At 44.2% G+C, this 24,610-nt stretch overlaps 1 protein-coding gene across 1 annotated transcript in view; it reads left to right on the top strand.

Annotated features, from left to right (window-relative positions):
- Window positions 1-272: 272 nt before the first annotated feature.
- The window catches only part of ntrk1 (neurotrophic tyrosine kinase, receptor, type 1), a 51,034-nt gene continuing 26,696 nt past the window's right edge, over window positions 273-24,610 (top strand). Inside the window, exons 1-8 of the mRNA XM_088327732.1 lie at window positions 273-352; window positions 2,045-2,365; window positions 11,679-11,753; window positions 13,573-13,644; window positions 18,449-18,517; window positions 19,646-19,800; window positions 21,509-21,651; window positions 21,722-21,860. Of these exons, the coding sequence (XP_088183858.1) occupies window positions 273-352; window positions 2,045-2,365; window positions 11,679-11,753; window positions 13,573-13,644; window positions 18,449-18,517; window positions 19,646-19,800; window positions 21,509-21,651; window positions 21,722-21,860 (1,054 nt within the window). The remainder of the gene's footprint in view (window positions 353-2,044; window positions 2,366-11,678; window positions 11,754-13,572; window positions 13,645-18,448; window positions 18,518-19,645; window positions 19,801-21,508; window positions 21,652-21,721; window positions 21,861-24,610) is intronic.

The following is a 24,610-nucleotide window of genomic DNA, read 5'->3' on the forward strand; positions in this document are numbered from 1 at the left end:
AATTTCAACATGACAAGTGTGGGCATTCTTGTTTTAGAGCGAGACTGACAAACTATTGAAACAATTGTTATGGTAACAGCTAATCACTTCTACTTTAGTGCGCTATTTATGCTCTCTCTCTTAATCACAAACACATACGCTTGAGTGATGAATCAATGTTATGATAAGAGCTCATTTATGAGTTACCTGAACCTGCTTGCCTAAAACAAGTTCATTACACTTTTTAAACTATTTCTTAATCCCAAACCCCCTTTTCTACCACGGACGCAGGCATGTCGGGACCACTTCGCCGAGATGCCGCTTTCTCCTGCTTCCGTGGCTTAGCCCCCGGTCGCTTATCCAATCAGAAGGAGTGAGTATCAGGGGGGGAGGGGAGGGGAGGAGGACGAAGAGAGAGTCTCAGGTGCATGTTACTTAATAATGGTTTCGTCGAACGAAAAACAAAAACCCTGATACCGATATCCGTCAAATTCAGTCTCCTGGTTCTTATTTCTTGAAAGATAAAAAACACGGGCTGATGTTCAAGCCCAACCTTACAAGTCAAAGCTAGGTCGGACTTGTTTTGTCCTCCATTTTCTTTCGTATCGTGTGCAAAGTGAGAAATACGCAAAGACTCCACCCCATAGTGAAAGCCAGCCTTACTAACTTGCCTCAAGTCTTGTTCACATCATAATCTTGACCTTTTTTGCTAGCTGTTCCAAGAATTTTTGACCAGCTCTTTTTTATGTAATATTTCTTCTGTTGGATTAAAAAAAAATAGAACACCTTGATATCTTGGGGTAGCCCGTATTCCACAATTTTCTTCCAAACAAACCATGCTTTTGTCATGATTGCTGATGTGACTCACCTGTGCCCGCGGGTTCTGATTGGCTCCCTGTCACTACTTGAACCCAGTCCTGTCTGTCTCCTGTTGTCAGTCCGTCTACAAACCTCAGTGACTACTAGGCAATTCTTTTTCGACCTTGACTCCCACCTGTCTCGTTTTTGCTCCCGTCTGTCCCTGGCTACGACCCGTTTTTGCTCCTGACTACGTCTGTTGTCCCGTCCTGGCTTACGACACCTTTCCGACCCCGACCACGCCTTGCTCTCCCAGTCCCGGTTACCGACCTGTTTTTTCCGTCCCTGACACCGCCATCTCCGGAAGTGGATCCTCCGTGTTTGGATCAAAATCTGAGTAAGAGAGTGACTTGCGTCCAGCGAACACTGGATCGTAGGTGCAGCCCTTCCTTTCCTTCAATAAAACTTGTGAGAAACGTAACGCAATTGGGTCCTGTTTCTGTTCTGGTCCTGACAGATTTGTCCCAGTCATCTTGTAATCTTTGACAAAGTCACAATAAATGCATGTGGTCAACATGTACCTCTCCACACGTTCTCCAGCATGGTTGTTGAACTTCCTTGAACTTCATTGGCAGAACAGTTTTTGCCGCTGGAAATGTTGGTGGGGCAGCACAGTTGCGCAGTGGTTAGCGCGTGTCCGGCACAGTTCTGAGGTCATGAGTTCGCACCTCCTGTGTGGAGTTTGCATGTTCTCCCAGTGCTTGCATGGGTTTTTCTCCGGGCGCTCCGGTTTCCTCCCACATTCCAAAAACATGCATGTCAGGTTAATTGGCTGCAGTAGAGTTCTGAGGTCATGAGATCAAACCTCCTGTGTGGAGTTTGCATGTTCTCCCCGTGCTTGCCCGGGTTTCCTCCGGGCACTCCGGTTTCCTCCCACATTCCAAAAACATGTTAGGTGGATTGACCGGTCCAAATAGTCCCTAGGTGGGAATGAGTGAGTGAATGAGTGCCCTGCGACTGGCTAGCAGCCAGTGGAGGGTGTCCCCTGCCCACTGCCTGGAGATAGCTGGGATGGGCTCCAGCACCCCTGCGACCCTACTGAGGATAAGCGGTGGAGATAATGGATGGATGGATGGAAATGTCGGTGCTTTGGGGTGGAGATTTGCACCTGCCGGCAGCAACTGTGTCCGATCCTAGAAAGTTGCAGCGATAAGATCTCCTCATCATCAACCCCCGTGACTTTGTAGAGCCCCTCCCTCTTTTCCAGATGGAAAGAGAGGGAGTCAGAAAAGGGCAGCAGCCCGGCACCACCCCCGGCGCGTCCCCGGGGGGCCCGTCTCCGCCGCGCCTCGCCTCGTCCTCTCATTCCAGCCGGGACCCGGGCCGGCCGACGTTCCACTTTGAGGATGTTCCCGGCCGAGGCGGCGCTGGCGCTGCCGTTGCTCTTGAGCCTGGCACCGGCGCCCAGCCTGGAGGGTTGCCCGTCGGCCTGCCGCTGCTCCTTCGCCATGCTGCAGTGCCTGGAACCCGACGGCATCGCCGGCGTCCCGGCCTTGGCGCCGCAAGAGAGCGAGAACGTCACCGAGATGTGAGTAGACGCTTTTCCTCCCGGAGCGCTTTCACGAGATCTTGGATTTCTTCTCCGTTTGAGGACATCCAAATACAGTTTAGAGAAGAACCTTTTTGACCCAAAAGCCATAAAGCAAAATATTATGATTTTTTTTTCAAGAAAGACATATAGTTGAAGACAATATTCAACAAAACCTCCAAAATCTGCTATGAAGACAGAATTAATTTTTTAGCACATGTCATTTCACTGTGTGACATGAGATGATTTGATCAAATCTATGAAATGATAAAAAAGCCATATCAACAAATTCACCACTTTAATCAAGAGTATAAGTATGGATGTTAAGAGGGGACTCTAGGAGAGTGTGATGGTGCCAACTGTGTTGTACGGTGCAGAGACTTGGAGCCTGAACGCAGATTTAAGAAGGAAGTTGAATGTTTTGGAGATGAAGTGTTTGAGGAGTATGTTAGGAGTGACAAGATCGGATAGATTGAGAAATGAAATTGTGAGAGACGGAACTGGAGTCGTCGTGGAACCGAGTACTGGGTTGGTTTGGACACATGGAGAGGATGGATGAGGAGCCAATGTTGAAGAGGATCTACAGAGCAGAAGTCAATGGAAGGAGACCAAGTGGAAGGGATGGATGTTGTTATGAATGCACTGCAGGAAATAAGTCGAAATATAATGGAAGCTGGAGCTCTTGTTGGTGATAGAAAGGAGTGGAGAGCAATGTTCCCTCTAAGCTGCGTGTGTGCGCAATTACGCACTGCCCGCACATTCTCAGCGCACAAGAAAATCGAGCCAGCTCACAAAAATCAGGGCTTAAAATTGCTAATTAAGAAGTTAATTAAGTCAAAGTTACAGTGCATGAAGGTCAAAATACACGGCTTCCCCTGATGCTGTGTTCTAAATGAAGTCAATGTCAAGTAGAACGAAGTTGAGTAAAGTTAGTAGAGTTTTTCAAGAACCGGCTTCTTCGGCTCAGCTCAGGTCCTAAACAGCTCTTTCGGGTTGTTTTTGATCCTTTCATCCCTATATGACCAAATATGATGTAAAATTATGCACAAAATGACTTGAAGGCAGGGGGAGGGAAATAGAACAAAAAAGAAAAAAATACCAAAATGAAAAAGTAGTGAAAAGCTGAGAAAAAAAAGAAACAAAAGGAAGAGGAAAAAAAGAAGGAAAAATTCAGAAAAAAAACAGAAAAAAAGAAAAGAAAGAAAAAAGGAAATAGAGAACAAAAATAAAAAGTAACAGCTTGGAAAAAATAAACACAATGAGATTTTTTTTAAGGAATTTTTAAAAAAGTAGAAAAAAAACACGGAAAAAGTTTGTGTTGCATTCAAATCATTTCCAATGATACCAAGTCAATCTTGTTGCCAACATTGTACTTCCTCTAAAAAATGTGATTAAATACAGTTGTGTATTGTGCACAATACACAACTGTATTGTGTATTGTGCACATAAGCCCCCCAAAATGTTAGTATTATGCTACAAAATATATCAGGAAAAAAAAGAAATGGAAATCTTGTGAAAGAATTGTTGTTGAAACAAATAACGTTTGTAGGCCGTACAACCTTTGCAATAATACATGAGTCAATTCATTCAAAAGTGAATTTTTTTTTTTGCATTGCCGGAAACTCGGCAAAATGTAACCTGTATTCAAGTTTTGGACATGTTTGATCATGACTTAGTTGCCACGCTTGGGATTGCTGTTGTTGTTACAAACCAAAAAACTAAAGATGCCGTACGGCAACATTGACGTGAAAAATAACATTCGATAATTGTATTTCATGGAAACTAAATACCGTAAATTCCGGACTATAGAGCGCACCTGATTATAAGCCGCACCCACCACATTTTAAGAGGAAAACCGCTTTTGTACTTACACAAGCCGCACCTGTATATAAGCCGCATGTGCCCACATTAAAACATGTAACACGATCACAAAATTAACCCCGACCCGGCTTTGTGTCCCGCGATTGTAACTGAATATAAAGTACACAGTCCAAAAATCACAGCCGGCAAAATGAATGGAAAATGATACCGGTACTTAAGGTTTGATGCAGACCTGCAGAGTCCGTTGAAAATAATCCAAGGAAAAAAAAAATATATTTCCAAAGGTAAGGGTGGGAAAAATATATATCCACTATTGTCCTCTGCATCCACAAACACGTCTCACCTTTACTCCACTTCCCGTCAGCCCCCGTTGTTTTCGCCCCTTCTTTTTGATTCCCCTGTGGAAAACATATCAGAATAAGTCTCTAAAATAAATACATGACAAAAATATACAGTTGCAAATACATATTATACATGGTTACACATATTTACAAAGAAAGACGGTACACCGAGAGAGTTTTCAAAGCTTTAATAATAATATTATGACTTTCATCCCAATCCGTGCCTGTGAAGGGTAGCAAAACGCAACTAGCAACATGCTCGCAACACAATAAACAGCTGGTAAAGAAACATAACGTACTTGTAGTAGTCTCGGTAAGCCATCCCAATCTCCCTCCTTATAACTGACGTCATCAAAGTCGTCTTCCCCAGTAGGGGAAAGAGACTATGTCGTATAGACGTCGTCCCACGCTCCCTTATTCAAAAACACGCTAGCAACACGCTTGCAAAGTAAAATTTACGTGCAGTAGCTCTGTTTCCTTCTTTATCGGACTGCTCGATTGCGTTTAGCTTGAAAGCTGCGTCATGTGCTTTTCTTTTTGCAATTTGCATGATGAGGATATTTCTACGTTAATTTGATTTGTGCACAAGCTAAGAAGTTGCAGTCTTCCTCGGCGCATATATTCCACCGGTCTAAATCTTACCTTTTGTACTCGAGCGCCGCTGCCGGCCGTTAGAAAAATTACATAAATTGGCCACTGAATAAGCCGCAGGGTTGAACGTTTGGGGGAAAAGTAACGGCTTATAGTCCAGAATTTACAGTATGTATATTCTGCAGACATTGTAATAATAACAAAAAATATTTCTAGGTTTTCACTTACCTGAATATGAAAATTCTAGTCCAATGAATCAGAAGCAAATTGAGATTCAGACGTTTTGCAGGGTTTGTGACTTGAAGGCCAGAGGGCTCGTTTGATGACAAACTGGGCAGGTCCAGCAGGAACCACTGAAAACATAAAAGTGGTCTTTAGAAGAAGAAAATCCAAGTTGTTTGGGGGGTGGTAACCGTTACGTTGCCATATGGCCTCCTGCAGTTACTTAAGATCATTGAGGCTCATTTTCACCTTCGTTTTCATCATCAAAATTGGTTTCAGAACAAGGTGCGAGCAAAGTTCTTTTGTAAAAATGTCATTGGAAACTGCAAACAAAAATTTCCCTTCAGCGCAGTGGGCGCGTGGGAGGGAGATGAAAGTGTGCTGTGTGTGCAGAGATCCGCCCACCCCTACTGCTCACCCAATCAAATGTGTATTTGGCCGGTGTATTGGGAGGTTTACAGTTTAGTTTGTGGGTTTTCATGATAAAGTGTCTTGACAGTAAATGTATTAAATGAACTTCTTTAAAAAGCAAGAACATATGGCTCTTGAGTACATGTGGCCTTAGAGATAAAAAAAAAAGTCGTTACGTATTTCTTCATGCCAAATCGCGCTTGCAAAACCGAAACAATATTGATGCTTGGACGGCTCGGTCCAGTGTATATAGGACACAATTTGAACTACACTCTACAATACAGGTGATACACCAACAGACCCTGTTGTGGATGTAAATCGCTAGGTCATCCTTTAAATTGAAGCTCCTTAAACAATTGACGTTCATCGATGAGACACATTATGATGAAAATCCATAGAACAAACTTTATCCCAAACCAAGGGTTTTACCCAGGAGCCCTAGCAAAGCACTTAGAGTAATTGGATTGGATGAGCAGTAGGATTAGGCTGAGCTATACACAGTCTTTCTCGTTTCCCCAGCACCATCTGCACTAAAGGTAAATGTTTGGTATCCTCCTTTGCAGTATTTTGTGACATTTTTACAAGAGTACTTTGCTCGCACCTTGTTTTGAAACCATCACATCGGACAAAAATGAGACTCGAAATGAAATGAAATGAAATAAAATGAAATGAGCTGCATTTCTATAGCGCTTTTCAAGTCAATGACTTCCCAAAGCGCTTTACATTGTGCTTCACATTTCCCAATAGCGGCCGTGATCTGTGCTGCCATGTAAGGCGCTAACCTGCTTATTGGGGGTAATTGGGGGTTCAATGTCTTACCCAAGGACACTTCGACATGTAACACGGACAAGCCGGGATTCGAACTGGGATCCCTTAATCCTAAAACGATCGCTCTACCTCCTGAGCTACTGCCGCCCCTCGACACTCTTAAGTACCAGCAGGAAGGAGACAAATTTGAAGTGGATATGAGAAACAGCCTAATGAATAATTATTCAGAAAATTGGGAAAAAATTGATCACACAGTGAAGTAAAATGGGCTGTAGAAATTGCTTTTGTCTCGGAAAGACAAATGTAAATATTTTGTTTTTTATGGCTGAAAAAGTTTGCCGACCCCCGTACTAAAGGATTCTTCAGCGATGTACAGTCAAATGGGGTCTGTTGCGGTGACACCTTGACTGGAGTCAGAACTGCGCCCTCTACTGGACCCTAACCATAAGATTTCCCAATGAGCTTTGGCTTTGCCCGTGTCTTACTCCGATCAGTGCCAATCGCAATCGGAACAACTCGGGTGAAACTCGCGTGAGGAAAGTTTTATCTCCGAGCAGTACGTTCTCGTGGAAAGAGCCATATTTAAGCTCTCGAGCTGAAGGTTCCAGACCCCTGGTTTGGACTAACGTCCAAAGGGGATCATATTTTGGGGCACATGGTTGGAAAAAAACGTGGGCCAGACTCATGAATTCATTGCAAAAAAAAGTGTGCCTTCGCTGGAGGGCTGGGGGTCTTTTCGGAGGCTCACAATTTGATTAGAATGAAGAGATGGAAGATTTGATTATAAAAGCATTATTAAAGGTTTTTCTCCTCAATATTTTTTTCCTTCACTACCAATGATCTCCTGTAGTGTTTATTAACTTTATATTTGTAAAAAAAAACACAGAAAACAACAACACTTGAATTATGAAGTATGATGATAATGATTATTATTATAACTGTTATGTCACTATTATTGTTGTTTATATTATTGTTATCCAATAATGTAAGTAAGCAAAAGCCTTATACAGCCAATAGATAGCTCCATTTAATAATTTAGCCTGTTAATAATAATAAAAATACATAGGATTCTTCTTCTTCTTCTTCTTATTATTATTATTATTCTAATCATCATCATTATCGACTATATGACTATTGTTATTGTTGAACATTGTCATTGTTATTATATTGCTGTCACCATCATATTATGCAAATCACAATCTGGATTTACATTTATAAACAAAAAAATAATAAATATGTTGGTGATGATGGCGAAAACTAAACCAAAACTAAATAAATGGAGATACGATCACATCGAGATCACTTTTCATAAGGAGACAAAAAATGGAATGGGCTGCACGATTCATAGTTAGGGCAGACAAGTGGGAGCTTTGATGCAGAGGTTCGAAGATACTTTGTATGATTGCCAACACACTGCAAAAGAGTCAGTTGTCACCATGAGCACAAATAAGAATTATTGTTATTATAATAAATACTCTCAATGGCTAATATGCTGAAAATGTATGGAGAAGGCAATAATGGCGACATCCAGTGAACATATTTAAAACGGCAAGTCATTGTTTCACGCGGTCAGCTCAAATTTTCTCTCGTGCTCCTCTCAGCAAAATGATGTGGCGGGCCACATCCGGCCCACGGGCCCCGAGTTTGATCGACTGAAGCGTACATTGCAGAAAGTCAAAATCGGCAGTATAGTTCAAATCGATGTATCTCGAGATACTTATTTTTCTAAGAAATAAATCAGGGAGATGTATGAATGTATTCTCTGGTAGATGCTAGATCACTTATTATCTTGGAATCTTTCATGAAATGAGCAAAATGATGGAAATCGAAAAATTGGAGAACAGCAGATAAAAGATGCTTTGACTTGAAAAGATTTGTTTCGGTGTTTTGATCTTTTATTTCCTTTTTTTTGCAAAAGGCTGCGCAAAAAAGAAAAATGTTGAGGATGGGTCACACGAAGTTCCTGTAGTTTGTATTTTTAGCGCTCGTTTTCAGTTGCACGGCACAACAAAGTGACAGCTAGTGGTCGAGTCATACACACTGTCCCTTTGATGTATGTTCAGCCATGCAAATGATGGATTCGTTTATTATTTCTTGATTTTCATTTTATTTGATGACTTTATATTGTGGATTTTAATGGAAAAAGCCAATCGGACCCAACCTCAGCCAGACCCTAGCTCCGGCAGCCCTCGACTCGGTCGAGTCGGGGACCACCGGTCCGAGGTGCGCTCGGGGGCGTCGCCCTATTGTTGTAAACATCGCCGTCGTTGAAGAGTTTTTTGAAAGGTTGCGAATAGATCGGCCGCATTACTCACACTTCCATCATGGCCCCCAGTACCCCCCCCCCCACTTGCCGAAAGCAAGCCCGACAAATCGATAAGCGCGCATTTTCCAAAACAAAAAAAAACACAGGCCATTAACGGCGAGCCCGACTTCATCGTAGCTATAAATTCAATTTGTTGAATTGCCGGACGATGCGGCGCCCCCCCCGGCCGCCCTCCCCCGGGAACAATAGATGATATACGAGCCAATTGGCTCAATCGGATAAGTAACGGGGACGGGAGAGCCGTCCTGGGCCCACCTGCCCCTCTAATCACATTAGGGACGCGTGGGACGCCAACGCCGACGCTAGCGCGCTAAGTCGACCTGCTGCTGCCCAAGAGACCCGAGCGCAGGCCTTCGGCACCGCCCGTTGGACTTAAAAATGGACAATGAATGGAGCCTTTTTGTACAAGGTGACCCAAAAAAATGGAATTTGATTAAAATAGGGACTCAACTGTCAGGATCTGGTACTTAATTTCGCCCTTAGAGGGCGCCATATCGGGGCAAGTGGCTGGAGAACGCACACCTGCCTCTGTATGACATTAGGGCCACAGGGGATGCTAACGCTGATGCTAGCGCGCAAAGATGACCTGCTGCTGCCAACAAAAAGAAGCACAACATGAGTGCAGGCCTCCGGCACCGCCCGTTTGTACAAAAATTTGAGGGGAGTGGCTGGAAAGCGCACACCTGCCTCTGTCATGACATTAGGGCCGCGACGGATGCTAACGCTGATGTTAGCGCGCAAAGATGACCTGCTTCTGCCGACAAGAAGCACAACATGAGTGCAGGCCTCCGGCACTGCCTGTTAGACTTTGTACAAAAATTTGAGGGGAGTGGCTGGAAAGCGCACACCTGCCTCTCTAATCATATTAGGGATGCGTGGGACGCTATTGTGCTAATTTGACCTCCCTCTGCCCACAAGAAGAAGGCACGGCAAGAGCAACACCGCCCGTTAGACTTTATACGGAAATTTGGGGACAGTGGCTGAAAAGTTCACACCTAACGCTAACGCTGAGACTAGCATGGTAGGGTACTACCCTTTTGCAAATACATTTTCCCCTAGCGGTTTCCAACCACAAACTTCGCTAAAACAGGGAAGAACCTTGACGAAAAACCACAATTCAGTCACAAGACCTTTCCCATTTTGCTAAAATGCGGGTGCCTATGTTATGCCAGAGATTCATTTTCTTGCGTGTCCAAAATGAGTTTTGCCTACTGATAAATCGGTCAATTAGAAAACTTTATTTTGAAAAGCAACAGGAAACTTCAACCGAGTTCAGCATGGGCATTTAAAAGGGGCAGACGGGAACACCTGCTCTCTCTCTTTCCTTCGCTCCCGCTTTCAAGACAATGGTCCAAAGGAGGGACCTGGATGGCCTTAGCACCCTTTTACAATAGGGACAAAGAAGGCCTAAGCCCAGGGACTCGGCCCCTCGGCGAAGAAGCCCGGGGCAGTCCAGCTACAAGACTGGGATGGTCTGTGGGTTTTTGCTCTCTTTCCACAAATGTGTTTTAAAGCTTCGTGTTCCGTTTTGCAAATCCACAAAATTTGCCCGAAGCCAGCCCGAAATTCCAGGCCCAAGATCTTACCTCTAAGATAATCAGGACATCCCTGGTTTATTCGCTAACGTGAAAACGACTCTCATTCAAGGTAAGATGGCAGCCATCTACAATAACACAAACCAATGCGCGACGACGTCACTCAATGGCAAGCATCCTACCGCAAAGTCACATGTCAAAGCGCTATTAAATTCACAATACATCTCATTTCGGTAAACAAGTGTAGGACTCGTTCTCAGCGGTTCCTGCGTCTTTAAACATTAATTAGCTGCTCTCTCCTCACTGAGAGGATTCTCGTCAGCTGTTATAGACAGAGAGAGAGAGAGAGAGGGATAGATGGAGGGGGAGGATAGAGACAGAGGGAGAAAGGGATTGGTTAGTCACTTTATATTGTGTCACTGTTGACTTTTGTGGTGAACATAATATTTGAAGTGCAGTTGTATATTTCTACTTGACCAGTTGTCTCAGGTTGTGAGAATTTGATTTATGTATTTTCCACTGCAGTGCTAAACATACTTATATTGTTTATACTGTTTACTTTTGGAGCAGCGCAGTGGTTAGCGAGTGTGTGGCACAATTCTGAGGTCATGAGATCGAACCTCCTGTGCGGAGTTTGCATGTTTTCCCCGTGCTTGCGTGGGTTTCCTCCGGGCACTCCGGTTTCCTCCCACATTCCAAAAACATGCATGTCAGGTTCATTGGCCAGTCCAAATTGTCCCTGGGTGTGAATGAGCGAGTGACTTGTCTGTCTTGGTGTGCCCTGCGACTGGCTGGCAACTGGTTCAGGGTGTCCCCTGCCCACTGCCCGAAGATGGCTGGGATGGGCTCCAGCACCCCCGCGACCCTACTGAGGATAAGCGGTGCAGATGATGGATGGATGGATGTTTACTTTTGTTGTGAATAAAATCCTCGAAGTGCAGTAGCATATGTCTACTTGACCAATTGTCTCAGGCCGTGAGGGTTAGATTTAATGTATTAATCTTGCTCTGTATTCTTTTTTATTTAATTTTTTTATTTGATGCTATTGTTTATATTTGTTGCACTTGAAGTGTGGGATAATTGTGTTGCTGGTGAGGTGCAAAAAAATAGGACAAGGTTCTAGAACACAACTATGTGTCTGTTCTTCTCTATTGAAGTGACTCAAATACTGACTTTAACTATTGAGCAATTCAGATACAAACTTGGTAGAAGTATTGAGAAGCTATGGAACTAATGACGTGCCCGACACTGGTTTTCTGGGCCTACTAGAGCAAACTCTGGGATTTTTTTTTTTCCAGATACATCGAAAACCAAGCGGGCCTGGAGAACATCACGCAAGCCGAGCTGCTCAACTACAAAGAACTGAAGAACCTGTAAGTTTTCCCCTCCGACCACATCTGAATCAAGTAAACGGGCTGGTTAAAAGTCCATCATTTGGTGTTAGCCGTGTCAGGATCTGGAGCACCGTTTCCTCCTAGAAAGCACAATCACGGGGGGAGTGGCTGGAGAGTGCCCACCCGCATTGTATTTGTCCCCACCCATGCACTTCATGATTGCAGCTCTTTTTAATGGTGCCCTTCAGCTGAGGTGGTGGGGTTATTCTGTCACGGTTGGGCCCGATTTTTGTTTGGCGGGCAGAATGAAGAAGCCTGACCTGTGGCCCCTGGGCCGTAGTTTTCCCACCTCTTCCTTAAGCACTAAGCAGTGCAAGGTAACAGTAGTGCAATAGAAACAGTCACAGTATCAAAACGCAAGAGAAGAAATGTTGACAGGGGCCAGCGCGGTTTCTTCTCCGGCAACCCGAATCGCTATCGCCCCCTTGTGGCAAACAAAGCATTACAATCCCAGGGCCGTCTTGTCGGGAATATTCCAGAGGGATCCTAAAATTCTACAAAACTTTCTCGACAACATGCTCCTCTCTCTTTGCCTCAGCGCTCCAACCCAGAAACCTGAATGGAGCCTTTTTATACAGTGTGACCCAAAAAAAAATGGAATTTGATTAAAATAGGGGCTCAATTATTAGGATCTTAGAGGGCGCCGTATCGGGGCAAGTGGCTGGAGAACGCACACCGGCCTCTGTCATGACATTAGGGCCACAGGGGACGCTAACGCCGATGCTAGCACGCAAAGATGACCTGCTTCTGCCAACAAAAAGAAGCACAATGTGAGTGCAGGCCTCCGGCACCGCCCATTTGTACAAAAATTTGAGGGGAGTGGCTGGAAAGCGCACACCTGTCTCTGTCATGACATTAGGGCCACAGGGGACGCTAACGCCGATGCTAGCACGCAAAGATGACCTGCATCCTAAAATTCTACAAAACGTTCTCGACAACATGCTCCTCCCTCTTTGCTTCAGCGCTCCAACCCAGAAACCCGATTCAAAAGTAGAAGTCAAACTCTTTCCAGACTTTCGTTTCCGCCGCGGATCTCGAACGCCGTTTTCAACAGGAACCGAAGAAGACGAAGAGAAAAGCTAGCAAAAATCGCATTTCAACAACTCGCTTTTGAAAAGATCTCACCGCAACAAGTAATAATCCTTGTTAAACTTAAAAATCCAGAATATTCAGGTTTTGACAGCTTTCCTTGGCTGAATTCAAGCACTTTTTTTGAGATTTTCCAAACCAATTTTCCAATTTCTCCAGTACTACTAAGTTCCGGTGCGATTCATGAATTCATGTAAAGAAACATTTTTTTATCCTTGTGTGAGCATTTATCAAGGCAGACGAGTCTTAGATCTGAAGTAAATTGTCAATTTTTGGATCCGGACAATTCCATTTTCAGTTGCAGGAAGTTCTTCTCTTTTTATAGCGAGGCCCATCATCGATAGGTAACCCTTGACCGATTTTTTCAAAGTACCCCGTTGAGGTGTAGCACACACCTATCTCATAGGGGGCGACGACGCTTCGTTGGACAACGCTATACAAACAAATGCCAGCTGCCGTTAGTCACGATGGAAGAAGAAATGCAACGGCGAGAGAAACCACCAGAGAGCAGCGTCGGCCTGGTTTTTAAGCAGACTCGTTGAGAAACGTGGCATCCATTTCAAGCATTTCAGTCAAATATAAAGTTTAAATGAAAGCATTTTCAGGAACCCCGAATATATTTCCCGTCGCTTCATTCAGGCCTCGAACGGAAACACGGCCCGATTTCTGCCACGATCGTTGCTGACTTTGCATTGGTGTTTTTTTGCAGCACGGTGACGTCGTGCAAACTCCGGCACATCGCCAGCGACGCTTTTTGCTACAACACCAAGCTGCAATACGTGTAAGTTGAAATCGGGGTTTGAATTTCACGCAAACGAAAGTTCGGGGGACGCAACGAGGGTGGGGAAAACTCGGGATTCTACCTCGCAACCTGAAAATATTTGACCACTAGATGTCGCCATATCGTGTGGTGCGACCAAAAATGAATGCTACAAAGCGTAAGGACAAATAAAAACTATAGTGTTTTTTGGCCCGGCCCTTTTGAGGTTTTTGCGTGCCCGTAGCAGCAAGATCAGCTGATGTTATAGGATTCAAATTTCTTGACCTACGAGTACTTAGAAGGATGCATGATTAAATGATAGTTTATGCATTTTTTGCGTTTTGTTTCAATCAATAGTTTCTATTTTAATGAATAAAGTTTGTTTTTAACAAAAGATGGCGCTAAATACCGCACCAAAGTATAAGTTGAACCAGCCAAAGAATGCATAATTAAGGAAAATATATATACAAGTCACAGTAACCCTCCGTCAATCTATGAAAAAACGGGAACTCTTTAGATAACCAATATTTATCACTGATTGCTGCTATCCAGAAGAGTACAAGCAGAAGACCCAAATGCGTAACGTTTTAAACAATGCTTTATCAAGGGATGGGGAAAGTCAGGACGAGAGGAAAAAGACAGCGATCTGGTGTTCGCTGGGCAGGAGGAGCGGGAAGCCATCGCGAACGAAGCGCGGTCGGAGATCGGAAGCTAGTCGGTCAGGCGGGACGGGAGACGGAGCGTGGTCGGAGATCCAAACAAGTCGGGTAGCCGGGACGAGCGGGAAGTCAGGGATCGGGGATCGATACAGGAAACAGAATCAGGATACGGGTAGCCGGGACAGGAGAACAATAGAATAATAATGATAGTTTTATTTTTGTCTAAATTTTTCCTATAAAACACAATTGTTGAGAGCTAAATTTTCGGTGACTTTTTTAAATCTTTTACGAGTAAAACTCGATTATTGTAGAGAGCTTAATAAATAAACACACGCACAGTATACAAAAGCTCCAATTGCATTTTGGGGTGATTTTTCTTATAACTTTTACCAGTACAACTAAAAAACAACCTACTTCAAGTCTTTAGAACCTTGCTCGAATTGCAGTTTTTTTGTGATTTTTTTAAAAATTGTTTTCCAGATTCCACCTGTAAAACTTGATGATTGTAGAGCTGAATTTAAAAATAATTAATTATAGTTCTGTCATGAATACTGATGTGACTTACCTGTGCCCGCTCCTTTGGCGCCAACTGCCTCAGACTCTGATTGGCTCCCTGTCCCTATTCATACCCACTCCTTTCTGTCCCCTGTTGTCAGTCCGTCTAAGAACCTCAGTTTACACTAGGCAAGCCTTTTTCAACCCTTGACTCCCACCCTGTTTTTGCTCCCATCTGTTTCCCCGGCTTCGACCCGTTTTTTGATCCCGACCACGTCGACTCTCCTCTCCTGGCTTTCGACTCGTTTCCGATCCCGAAAACGTTTTTTGCTCTCCTGTTCCGGCGACTCTTTTTCTGTTCCCGACACCGCCATCGCTCACCAAGAAGTCCCACTTCCGCGTTCGGAGCGACCTGCTTCCAGCAATCACTGGATCGTGGGCGCAACCCTTTCTCTTTCTTCCAATAAAACTGAGAGAAACATAACACAAGTGGGTCCTGTCTCCAATCTGGTCTTGATAAGTTCCCTGTACAACTTCAAGAGCAGATAATGAGTGGATAAAAATGAACAACAACAAAAAAGTAATCTACCGCCACCTACTGGCGTGGATGAAAGTTCTAGCTGGAAGATAGAAAATACGGTGAGTGGCATGCTTGTTCTTTGGTGCAATATCTCGCAGCACACTGCTGGAAAAACAGCGACCGAGGACGCCGCAACCCCTGGTACTGTCAGGACCACAACGGAAACAAGACCCACTTGCATGACGTTCACCGCAAGTTTTATTGAAAGGGAGAGGAAGGGCCGCGCCCGCGATCCGGTGTTCGCTGGACGCGGGAAGCAAGTCGCTCTTGTACTCGGATTGTGATCCGAACACGTATCCGTAGCGAGCGATGGCGATGTCTGGGGCGGAAAACCGGTCGGTAGCCGGGACTGGGAGAGCAAGACGTGTTCGGGGTCGGTAACGCGTCGTAAGCCAGAACGGGAGAGGAGACGTAGTCGGGAACAAAAAGAGGCCGTAAGCCGGGACGGGAGAGCGGACGTGGTCGGGATCCAAACAGGTCGGGAGCAAATACAGGACAGGTGGGAGTCAGGATGGAAAAAAGCTTGCCTAGTATTCACGGAGGTTTGCAGACAGACTGACAAAAGGCGACAGACAGGGGTGGACTCAAATAGGGACAGGGAGCCGATCGGAACCCGCGGCAGTTGGCGCCGAATGAGCGGGCACAGCTGAGTCACATCGGTAATCATGACATGAACTCCATTATACCGGTGTTTATCACAAGAAGAGTAATAATCCCACTAATGGAAGAGAAGAATCAATGAGAGCAAAGCTAAACCAGAGCAAAGTCCAGGACCAGGTCTCCGATGACACGCCAGTAACTTCATTTGTCGCAAATCGAAAGACATTTTCCACTGCGTGAAACCCGAGCTCCGTCTTTAGTCCAGCGCTTGGATTTTTTCTGGTTAGAAGCCATCAAATCTGTCCTGAGTTGGGGATAGAAATTTACCATGAGATAGGGATACCCGGGTTTAATTGTCGTATATTGCGCGATAGAAACTTATGGTGTTGAGTTTCAAAGATCGGGTACCCTGAATGAAAACATTCAAATTGCACGCACATATTCAAAAAAAACACAGTAATGAATATACATGTAAAGGGAAAACGACACATATAGTGCCCATTTGGTGTGACTTGACCTTTTCTGGTCCAGTGGAGTAGCGGGTGGATGCGATAACGAGATGATTTTTGTCATGGTTGCCATGGTGCCGAATTGGCCCCACCCCTGTGGCGCCAGCTGTGACTCATTGAGAGATATTTTAAGCTCAGCGCTCTCACTCTTTGTTTCTCAGTCCGTCAAACGAACTTCTACCCCTCAAGATGGGGGTCCTGACTCGGTCCCGTTTTCCTGTTGGAATTTCCAGTCCGGTTTATTTTTGTCCTTTTTGATATCAATTTCCAGTTTCGTTCCCGTCAGGACGGTATCAACTCGGGCATTGGAATGGATCTCGTCGGTCTCTGGCTTCCTGTCTCTTCCAGACCGGCTGCCTAACGTGTATAACTCCCCATTTCCTGTCAAATAAAGGCTTGTGTGAGAAACGTCACGCGATTGGGTCCTGATCCAGTTCCGGTTCTTGACCATTTTCTTGCCTTATTTTTAACAATATCGGTTACGCTAATGCGACTTAGCAAAGTTAGCGACGAGGGTGCTTCTTCTGTATTTCTCCGTCACGGAGGTTTCCTCATGCTGAGCTTTTTGAGTAAAGTGTGAAGTGCATTGTAAAGCGCTCCGGAGGTCCCGAGCGACTGGTTATATACAGTAAAGGCGGTCCATTTAGCATCGAGGTAGATTTGAGCGAAGACGAGCAGACGTCGGACGGTCGTCGCCTCGGGCTCGCTCGCTCGGATTATGGAGGGCTGATGCATAATAAATGGAGTCCACTCTCGCTCCATTATGGCTCCGTCAATATTTCCACGGCGCGCCCAGACTACAGATGGTGTGTCGCCGGGAAACGGGACCCCGTAATAGTTTGTGAAAACAAAAAATCTTTATCCTTAGTTAGAGGTGGTGTATTTGCCAACGCCATCTCCGCCTTTCAAAACAGTCTTCTTTTTTATTTTTTGGGGGGTCTGGGTTTGCATTTATACTGCATTTGAACCAGGCCTTTTCTTACTTTCACCATTTTCATCATAGAATCCAGGAAAACCGCGAGCATGCGCGTCATATCACTCTCTTCCCCCCCATTCCGGAACACTGATGACAAAAACAGGATATCTGTCAGGAACCAGAACAGGACCCAAACGCGTGACGTTCTCACACAAGCCTTTTATTTTACAGGAAATGGGGAGTCATGCACGTTAGGTAGTGGTCTGGGGTGAAATGAATTGCCCGAGTAGATATCGGACGGATGGGGTCGATACCGGACAGGATGGGACAGACAGGATTGTTAATGAAACAGGACATCGAAATAAACATGACAAACTAGACGGGAACGAAAACTGGAAACTGATATTAAACAGAACAAAAATAAATGGGCTAACGGCCATATCGGAATCATCTGAGGAATCTGTTTATTTTTAAAGGGGAATTATGGATATTTTATCTGTGGGCATTACGGTGTGTTTTGGAGTCAATATCCTACACGGCTCTCGTGGTAACCAGACCATGTTTGTGTATCATCGTTTCAAGGGTGGTTTTGGCGATTTCGCCAGCCGCTGAAATCCAGAGCGGTTTGATAAAACTGATATCGGCTCCCGTAGGTCTGAATATCTTCAGCCGTGAGTAACCCGTTCGAATGATGGTTGACACGTTGGTTAGCCGACGAAATTGTATTCCATTTTCCAGGGGTGTATTTAAACAGGACCGTAAATAACACGCGCAAGGCACTCTGTGATTCATTTTTGACGCACAATTATTACACACTATCATTGATTTGACTTCTGGAAAGAGAAGTCAAACATTTACAACTCTTTCACAATGTCTAAAATATTGGTGAAAGTCAAATACACATTTGCAAAGGTTTTATGATGTCAACTGACGTCAACCAAATGATATGCGGCGTGTCACGAGTTTTGACTTCTTTCTGTCTTCTTTTTCCATTTTTTAAGGGTGAAATTGTTCACGAATAGAAGAAAAAGGAATGCAAATTTACAATCCCGATTTTTGTCTGCAGGAACCTGGCAAGTAACTCTCTGCAGCGCATCTCCTGGCGGGTCTTTCATTTCCTTCCTCTAATCAACTTGTGAGTTCCTCACTGCTCACGAATGTTACAGCATCTTTAATAACCTCCTTACATTTTCAATCGCTTACTTTTCCCATGGATTTAGATAGATGTCTAGATAGATGTCTAGATTGGTAGATTTTTAGATAGATAGATGTCTAGAATGAAGTCTAGATAGATGTCTATATGTCTATATAGATAGATAGATAGATATCTAGATAGATGTCTAGACAGATAGATAGATGTCTAGGTAGATGTCTAGATTGGTAGATTTTTAGATAGGTAGATGTCTCGATAGATAGATGTCTAGAATGAAGTCTAGATAGATGTCTATATGTCTATATAGATAGATAGATAGATATCTAGATAGATGTCTAGACAGATAGATAGATGTCTAGGTAGATGTCTAGATTGGTAGATTTTTAGATAGGTAGATGTCTCGATAGATAGATGTCTAGAATGAAGTCTAGATAGATGTCTATATGTCTATATAGATAGATAGATAGATATCTAGATAGATGTCTAGACAGATAGATAGATGTCTAGGTAGATGTCTAGATAGGAAGATGTCTAGATAGATAGATAGATAGATGTCTAGGTAGATGTCTGTCTAGATAGATGTCTAGATAGGTAGATGTCTCGATGGATGTCTGCATAGGTAGATGTCTAGATAGATGTTTTGATGTCTAGATAGGTAGATGTCTAGATAGAAGTCTAGATAGATGTCTATATGTCTAGATAGATAGATGTCTATGGAGATGTCTAGATAGATAGATAGATGTCTAGGTAGATGTCTGTCTAGATAGATGTCTAGACAGATAGATAGATAGATACTTTATTCATCCCCGTCGGGAAATTCACATTTCCAGCAGTATCCTTGTGTTGAAAAATTAAAATAATAAAATAAAAAGATGTAGAATACAAAAATACCCAATATAAAGTTTTGCTGTAGAGTATTTAAATAACGCTATGGAAAATATTCAAAAGTGGGGTTGTGGTTTAATGTGGGATTTTACTCCCCCGGGTGGAGTTAAAGCGCCTCACGGCATGAGGAAGAAACGATCTCCTCAGTCTGTCCGTGGGACAAGACTGTGACGGCGGTCTGTCGCCGAAGCTGCTATTAGCCGGCGGCTAATTGCGTTCTGCTAGGGTCCTGCTGGAGAACCCGCTCCTGTGTTCCTGCGAGCTCCATTGGCTTCAGCAATGGCAACGCGGCGACCGCGGCGACCCGGACGGGCAACTACTCACGTGTTTGGACGGCGAAAGGGAACTCCCGCTCAATTCCGTCGTCTTCGACAATTGCAGTGAGTTGATGTCGGCGCTCATTCCGGAAGCTGAAAGAAAATCCAGAAATCGAAATGAAAAAGTGATCTGTTCTATACTAAAGGAATAATACGAAAGTCTAGGGACTTCACATCACGTTGCTATCTCAAGCGCTAGCTAGCATCGGTTTTGCCGATAGCATCGCTAAAGCGCTTCACGCTAATGAATTTTTTGAAGTATCGAACTCCTTTTTGTTTGTAATTAGCGCAAGGTATGGATTATTTTCAAATAGCAACTTAGCTAAATGGCTTAAAAGGTCGCTTAATAGACAGCTAGAAATGTAAACAGGTTAAAAAAAACAGATAGCTAAATAATTAGCTTAAAAAGTAAAAAGACAACTAAATAGCCAGATAGAAAGTTAAGGAACAACTAGTTAGCTAGCTAGAAAGGAGACCAAAAGAAACTTGATATGTCGCAAAAGGAAGTAGCACGTTCGCTACGTAGCATGTAAATGCTAGCTAGATAGCTTGCTAAACAGCTTGGAAAGAAGGTGGAACGCTACAAAGCAAAAACAAAAAACCTGCCCACATTTTGCTCATTGGCTTGATAAAAACCATCAATCGGAATCTAGTTTGTTGTATTTCCTATCAAATAAATCAATTAAAAGATGAATACATTCGTTTTATGCAAGAATGTCCGTCTTCATGAATTGCCTATAAATGATCAATATTTTGCCTGCCCCATTTTTCACAACTTGAAACGAAGAATCGCAGTATTAAGGAATGATCATCAGAATATATAACAGAACAACTCTTTCAATTTAAGTTGATTATAAATCTACTTCTAATATTCATTGCATGGATATGACATGGCTGTTTTCCATCTGCCATCATTATGTACCTGTATTGACTCAACTACATTCATGATTTATGCGTTGCGTCGTCTGCTACAAGCCACGCCAACTCCTCTTTTCACCATGCTTTTAATGTACATTTACGTTTTGTAGCGAATTGAATTTTGTGAGCTTCTTTTGAATCTTTCTTTTGGGGCGGAGCTTTTGGCTTGATTCTTAACCACGTCTCCATTTTTCTTGTGTTCTCTGTCTACTTTGGAAAATAATATGCAGATGCGCGACCTTATAACGCTCGGGAAAGTCCGGAAGCATAAAGTTATTCGATGCAGGCTTCTGATTGGCTGCCGAGTATGCAACATCACAACAGAGTTTAGCAGGAGTTTCGCAGATGGACCGTCAAAAGGGGACTCACAAGACAGCGTTTAAGTAGTCAGGGAGCAATCTGTCAATGCGTTTCAGCCGGTGTCCATGGGCGGGACCGATTGGGCGCCCCGGCAACCGTAACAAATACGGAGACCGAAAACGCTCCTCGTTACTTTTAAAAAGAGATTTAAGAAAAGAGGACAAAAGAGAAAAATGGAAAAAAATAAAAGCAAAACGAGAGAATATTGCATTTTTTCCCGCTCTTTTCCTCTTTTTTCTCTTTTACTTCTGTCTTTTCATTTTATTCCTGTTTCCTTTTTCTTCTTCCCTCTTTTAGTCTTTCCTTGAGAAAGTCTGGCTAAAAATGGGAAGAGAAGGCTGTTTTTTTGCCACCTTCCGGTCTCCATTTTTGCCCGCACTCCACATCGATTGGAGAAATCGGAGAGACTGTCCCTTTAAGGAGAGAGGAATGCTTTGGACCCCGGTTTCTGAGGCCCCCTCCCCGATCTAAAGGGTCCGCATTGTGGTTTTAGGTCTTCCGGAGGTGAGCATCCTGCCCTCCGCCAACAAAGTCCGGGAAGGGGGCAACCTGACCTTCGAGTGTCACGTGACGGGAAGTCCGCCCCCCCAAGTCTGGTGGCGCACCCGCGCTCTGCGCTCGCGCTTCTTCACGCAGGTAAGGCCGAAGGCATGAGTTTGTTGCGGCCGGCGCAACAAACTCATGCCTCCTTTCGGGTGGCGTAAAGGAGCGCAGGTGGGGCTCGACGCTGGAGACCGTCCTCTACCTGAGCAACGTCTCGGCCGCCGACAACCTGCACAACCTCACCTGTCGCGCCGAAAACCAGGCCGGACCCGGGGAGGACGCCGTGCAGCTGGACATCGAGTGTGAGTCAGGAAAAAAGACAGGATGGGGAACGGAGGGTAGGAGAGGAAAAGAGGAAGAAGGGAAGAGGTAGGGGAGGTATGAACAGAAGAAAGAAAGAAGAACACAGTGAGAAGGGGAGAAGAAAGGTGGAAAGAGGATGAATAAATGCTAGAAAAGAAGGAAAGGGAGGAAGCAGGTAAAAGAGGAAGGTAGTTAGGAAGAGGGGAAGGAAGGAAGGAAGCATGAATGGATGGTAGAAAAGAAGGAAAGGAAGAAGGGAAGCAAGGAAGCAGGTAAGGGAGGAAGGAAGTTAGAAAAAGGAGAAGGAATGAAGGATGGATGAATGGATGGATGCTAGAAAAGAAGGAAAGGAACAATGGAAGCGGGGAATGAAGGAAGGAAGGCGATGAATGGATGGTAGAAAAACAGGAAAAGAAGAAGGGAACCTAGGAAGCAGGTAAGGAAGGAAGGAAATTAGAAAAAGGGGAAGGAAGGAAGCAGGATCAATGGATGCTAGAAAAGAAGGAAAGGAAGAAGGGAATCAAGAAGCAGGCAAGAGAGGAAGGAATTTAGAAAAAGGGGAAAGAAGGAAGGAAGGGACGATGAATGGATGCTAGAAAAGAAGGAAAGGAAGAAGAGAAGCAAGGAAGCAGGTAAGGGGGAAGGAAGGAAGGAAGGAAGGAATGAAGGAAGGGGATGAATGGATGGTAGAAAAAAAGGAAAGAAAAGAAGGGAAGCAAGGAGCAGGTAAGAGAGGAAGGAAGTTAGAAAAAGGGGAAAGAAGGAAAGATGAATGGATACTAGAAAAGAAGGAAAGGAAGAAGAGAAGCGAGGAAGCAGGTAAGGGGGAAGGAAGGAAGGATGTAAGGAAGGGAGGATGAATAGATGCTAGAAAAGAAGGGAAGTGAGGAAGCAGGTACAGATGGAAAGAAGTAAGAAAAGGGAGAAGGAAGGAAGGAAGGGAGAATGAATGGATACTAGAAAGGAAGGAAAGGAAGAAGGGAAGCAAGGAAGCAGGTACAGATGGAAGGAAGTTAGAAAAAAGCGGAAGGATGGAAGGAAGGGACGATGAATGGATGCTATGTAAAGAAGGAAAGGAAGAAGGGGAAGCAGGTAAGGGAGGAAGGAAGTTAGAAAAAAGGGGAAGGAAGGATGGATGAATGGATGGATGCTAGAAGAGAAGGAAAGGAAGAGAAGCAAGGAAGGAGAATGAATGGATGCTAGAAAAGAAGGAAATGAAGAAGGGAAGAAAGGAAGCAGGTAAGGAAGGAAGGAAGTTCGAAAAAGGGGAAGGAAGGAAGACATTCCCATTTATTTATTTGCCTCTGTATGTCTAAAGTGCCCCTCCCTTATTTCTAGCTGCTTTACTGTTGTGGGACCGCAAAGATAAATGAAGCTTTGGTGGGGGGGACGAGGGGCCGGGGGGGGGGGGGGCGAGGGAGTGTAGTGAGATTTAATTTGAGCCTCGCCCTTAATGGACTCTCGCCTCCCACTCCAGAAAGAAAAGAAAAAAAAAACGAAAGAAAGAAAAAGGGTTGATTGACAGGCGACGAAAAGCCCTCCGTCCATTCCCCCCCCCCCCCCGTTAAGCGCTGCTCCTTTAATTACACACAATTACCTCCACAAGGTGGCTGTTTACTGCCGCCTGCACATTGATTGCTCGCTCGCTCTCTCGCTTACTTCACTGAGCAGCTCGTCTTCTCTCTTTGCTCGTTCCTGACTGGGGTGCACAGATAGACACTAGGTGGTGCTAGCGACATGGCCCAATTCAGGCACTTATTGAGCGCTCTCAAGGCCAATTTTTCCATACTTCCAGTCGAAAAAGTTGTTTTTTTCCTCTGTTTGGTGACCAGAAAAAAAGTCACGATCTTGCTGCTAGCACATGCTCTATCTATGAAGGAATAGTTCATTGTTTCAATGGGCTGCTATAAACTGACATGAATTCGGCCTCAATGTCACACCCGTTCACCAACACGGGATCGGCTCGATAGGTGCTGGGTAATAACGAGGTTCAGATTTCAGAGACAGAGAGAAAGAAAGGAAGAGATGAAGAGAGAGAGAGAGAGAGAGAGAGAGAGGGAGAGCAAGGAAGAGATAAAGAAAGAGAGAGAGCAAGGAAGAGATAAAGATAGAGGAAGAGATGACGAGCGAGAGCAAGGAAGCGATAGAGAGAGAGTATGAGATGAAGAGAGAGAGGAAGGAAGAGATAAAGAGAGAGAGGGAGAGCTGAAGAGCAAGCAAGAGATGAAGGGAGAGAGAGAGAGCAAGGAAGAGATGAAGATAGAGAGAGGAAGAGATAAAGAGAGAGAGAAGAAGGAATAGATGAAGAGAGAGAGAGCGAGAGCAAGGAAGAGATAAAGAGAGAAATGAGCAAGGAATAGATGAAGAGAGAGAGAGCAAGGAAGATATGAAGTGAGAGAGAGGAAGAGATGAAGAAAGAGAGAGAGAGAGGACAGGGAAGAGATGAATAGAGAGAGAGGAAGAGATGAAGAGAAAGAGAGAGTAAGGAAGATATGAAGAAAGAGAGAGAGAGCAACCTTTTCCAGACCACCCGGCTTTCTGAGGTTTGTTTTATTGTTTTTGTTTTTTTTAATTCAGTTTTATGGTTTTGACCGTTTGTTTCTTTAATGAGCTTTTTTTGTGATGAAGTACACTCGTTTTTGAGGACCGTGAGGTTTTTGCTTTCCTGCGTTTGGGTCCACACAACAAGACCTTCTTTTTCATACTGAACGCAGCTGGGTTGTGAAGGTAGTATGATAAGATAAGGGCC

Source organism: Urocampus carinirostris, chromosome 2 (genome assembly GCF_059441175.1).
Source record: "Urocampus carinirostris isolate Australia breed hairy pipefish chromosome 2, RoL_Ucar_1.0, whole genome shotgun sequence".
Taxonomy (NCBI): Eukaryota; Metazoa; Chordata; class Actinopteri; order Syngnathiformes; family Syngnathidae; genus Urocampus; species Urocampus carinirostris.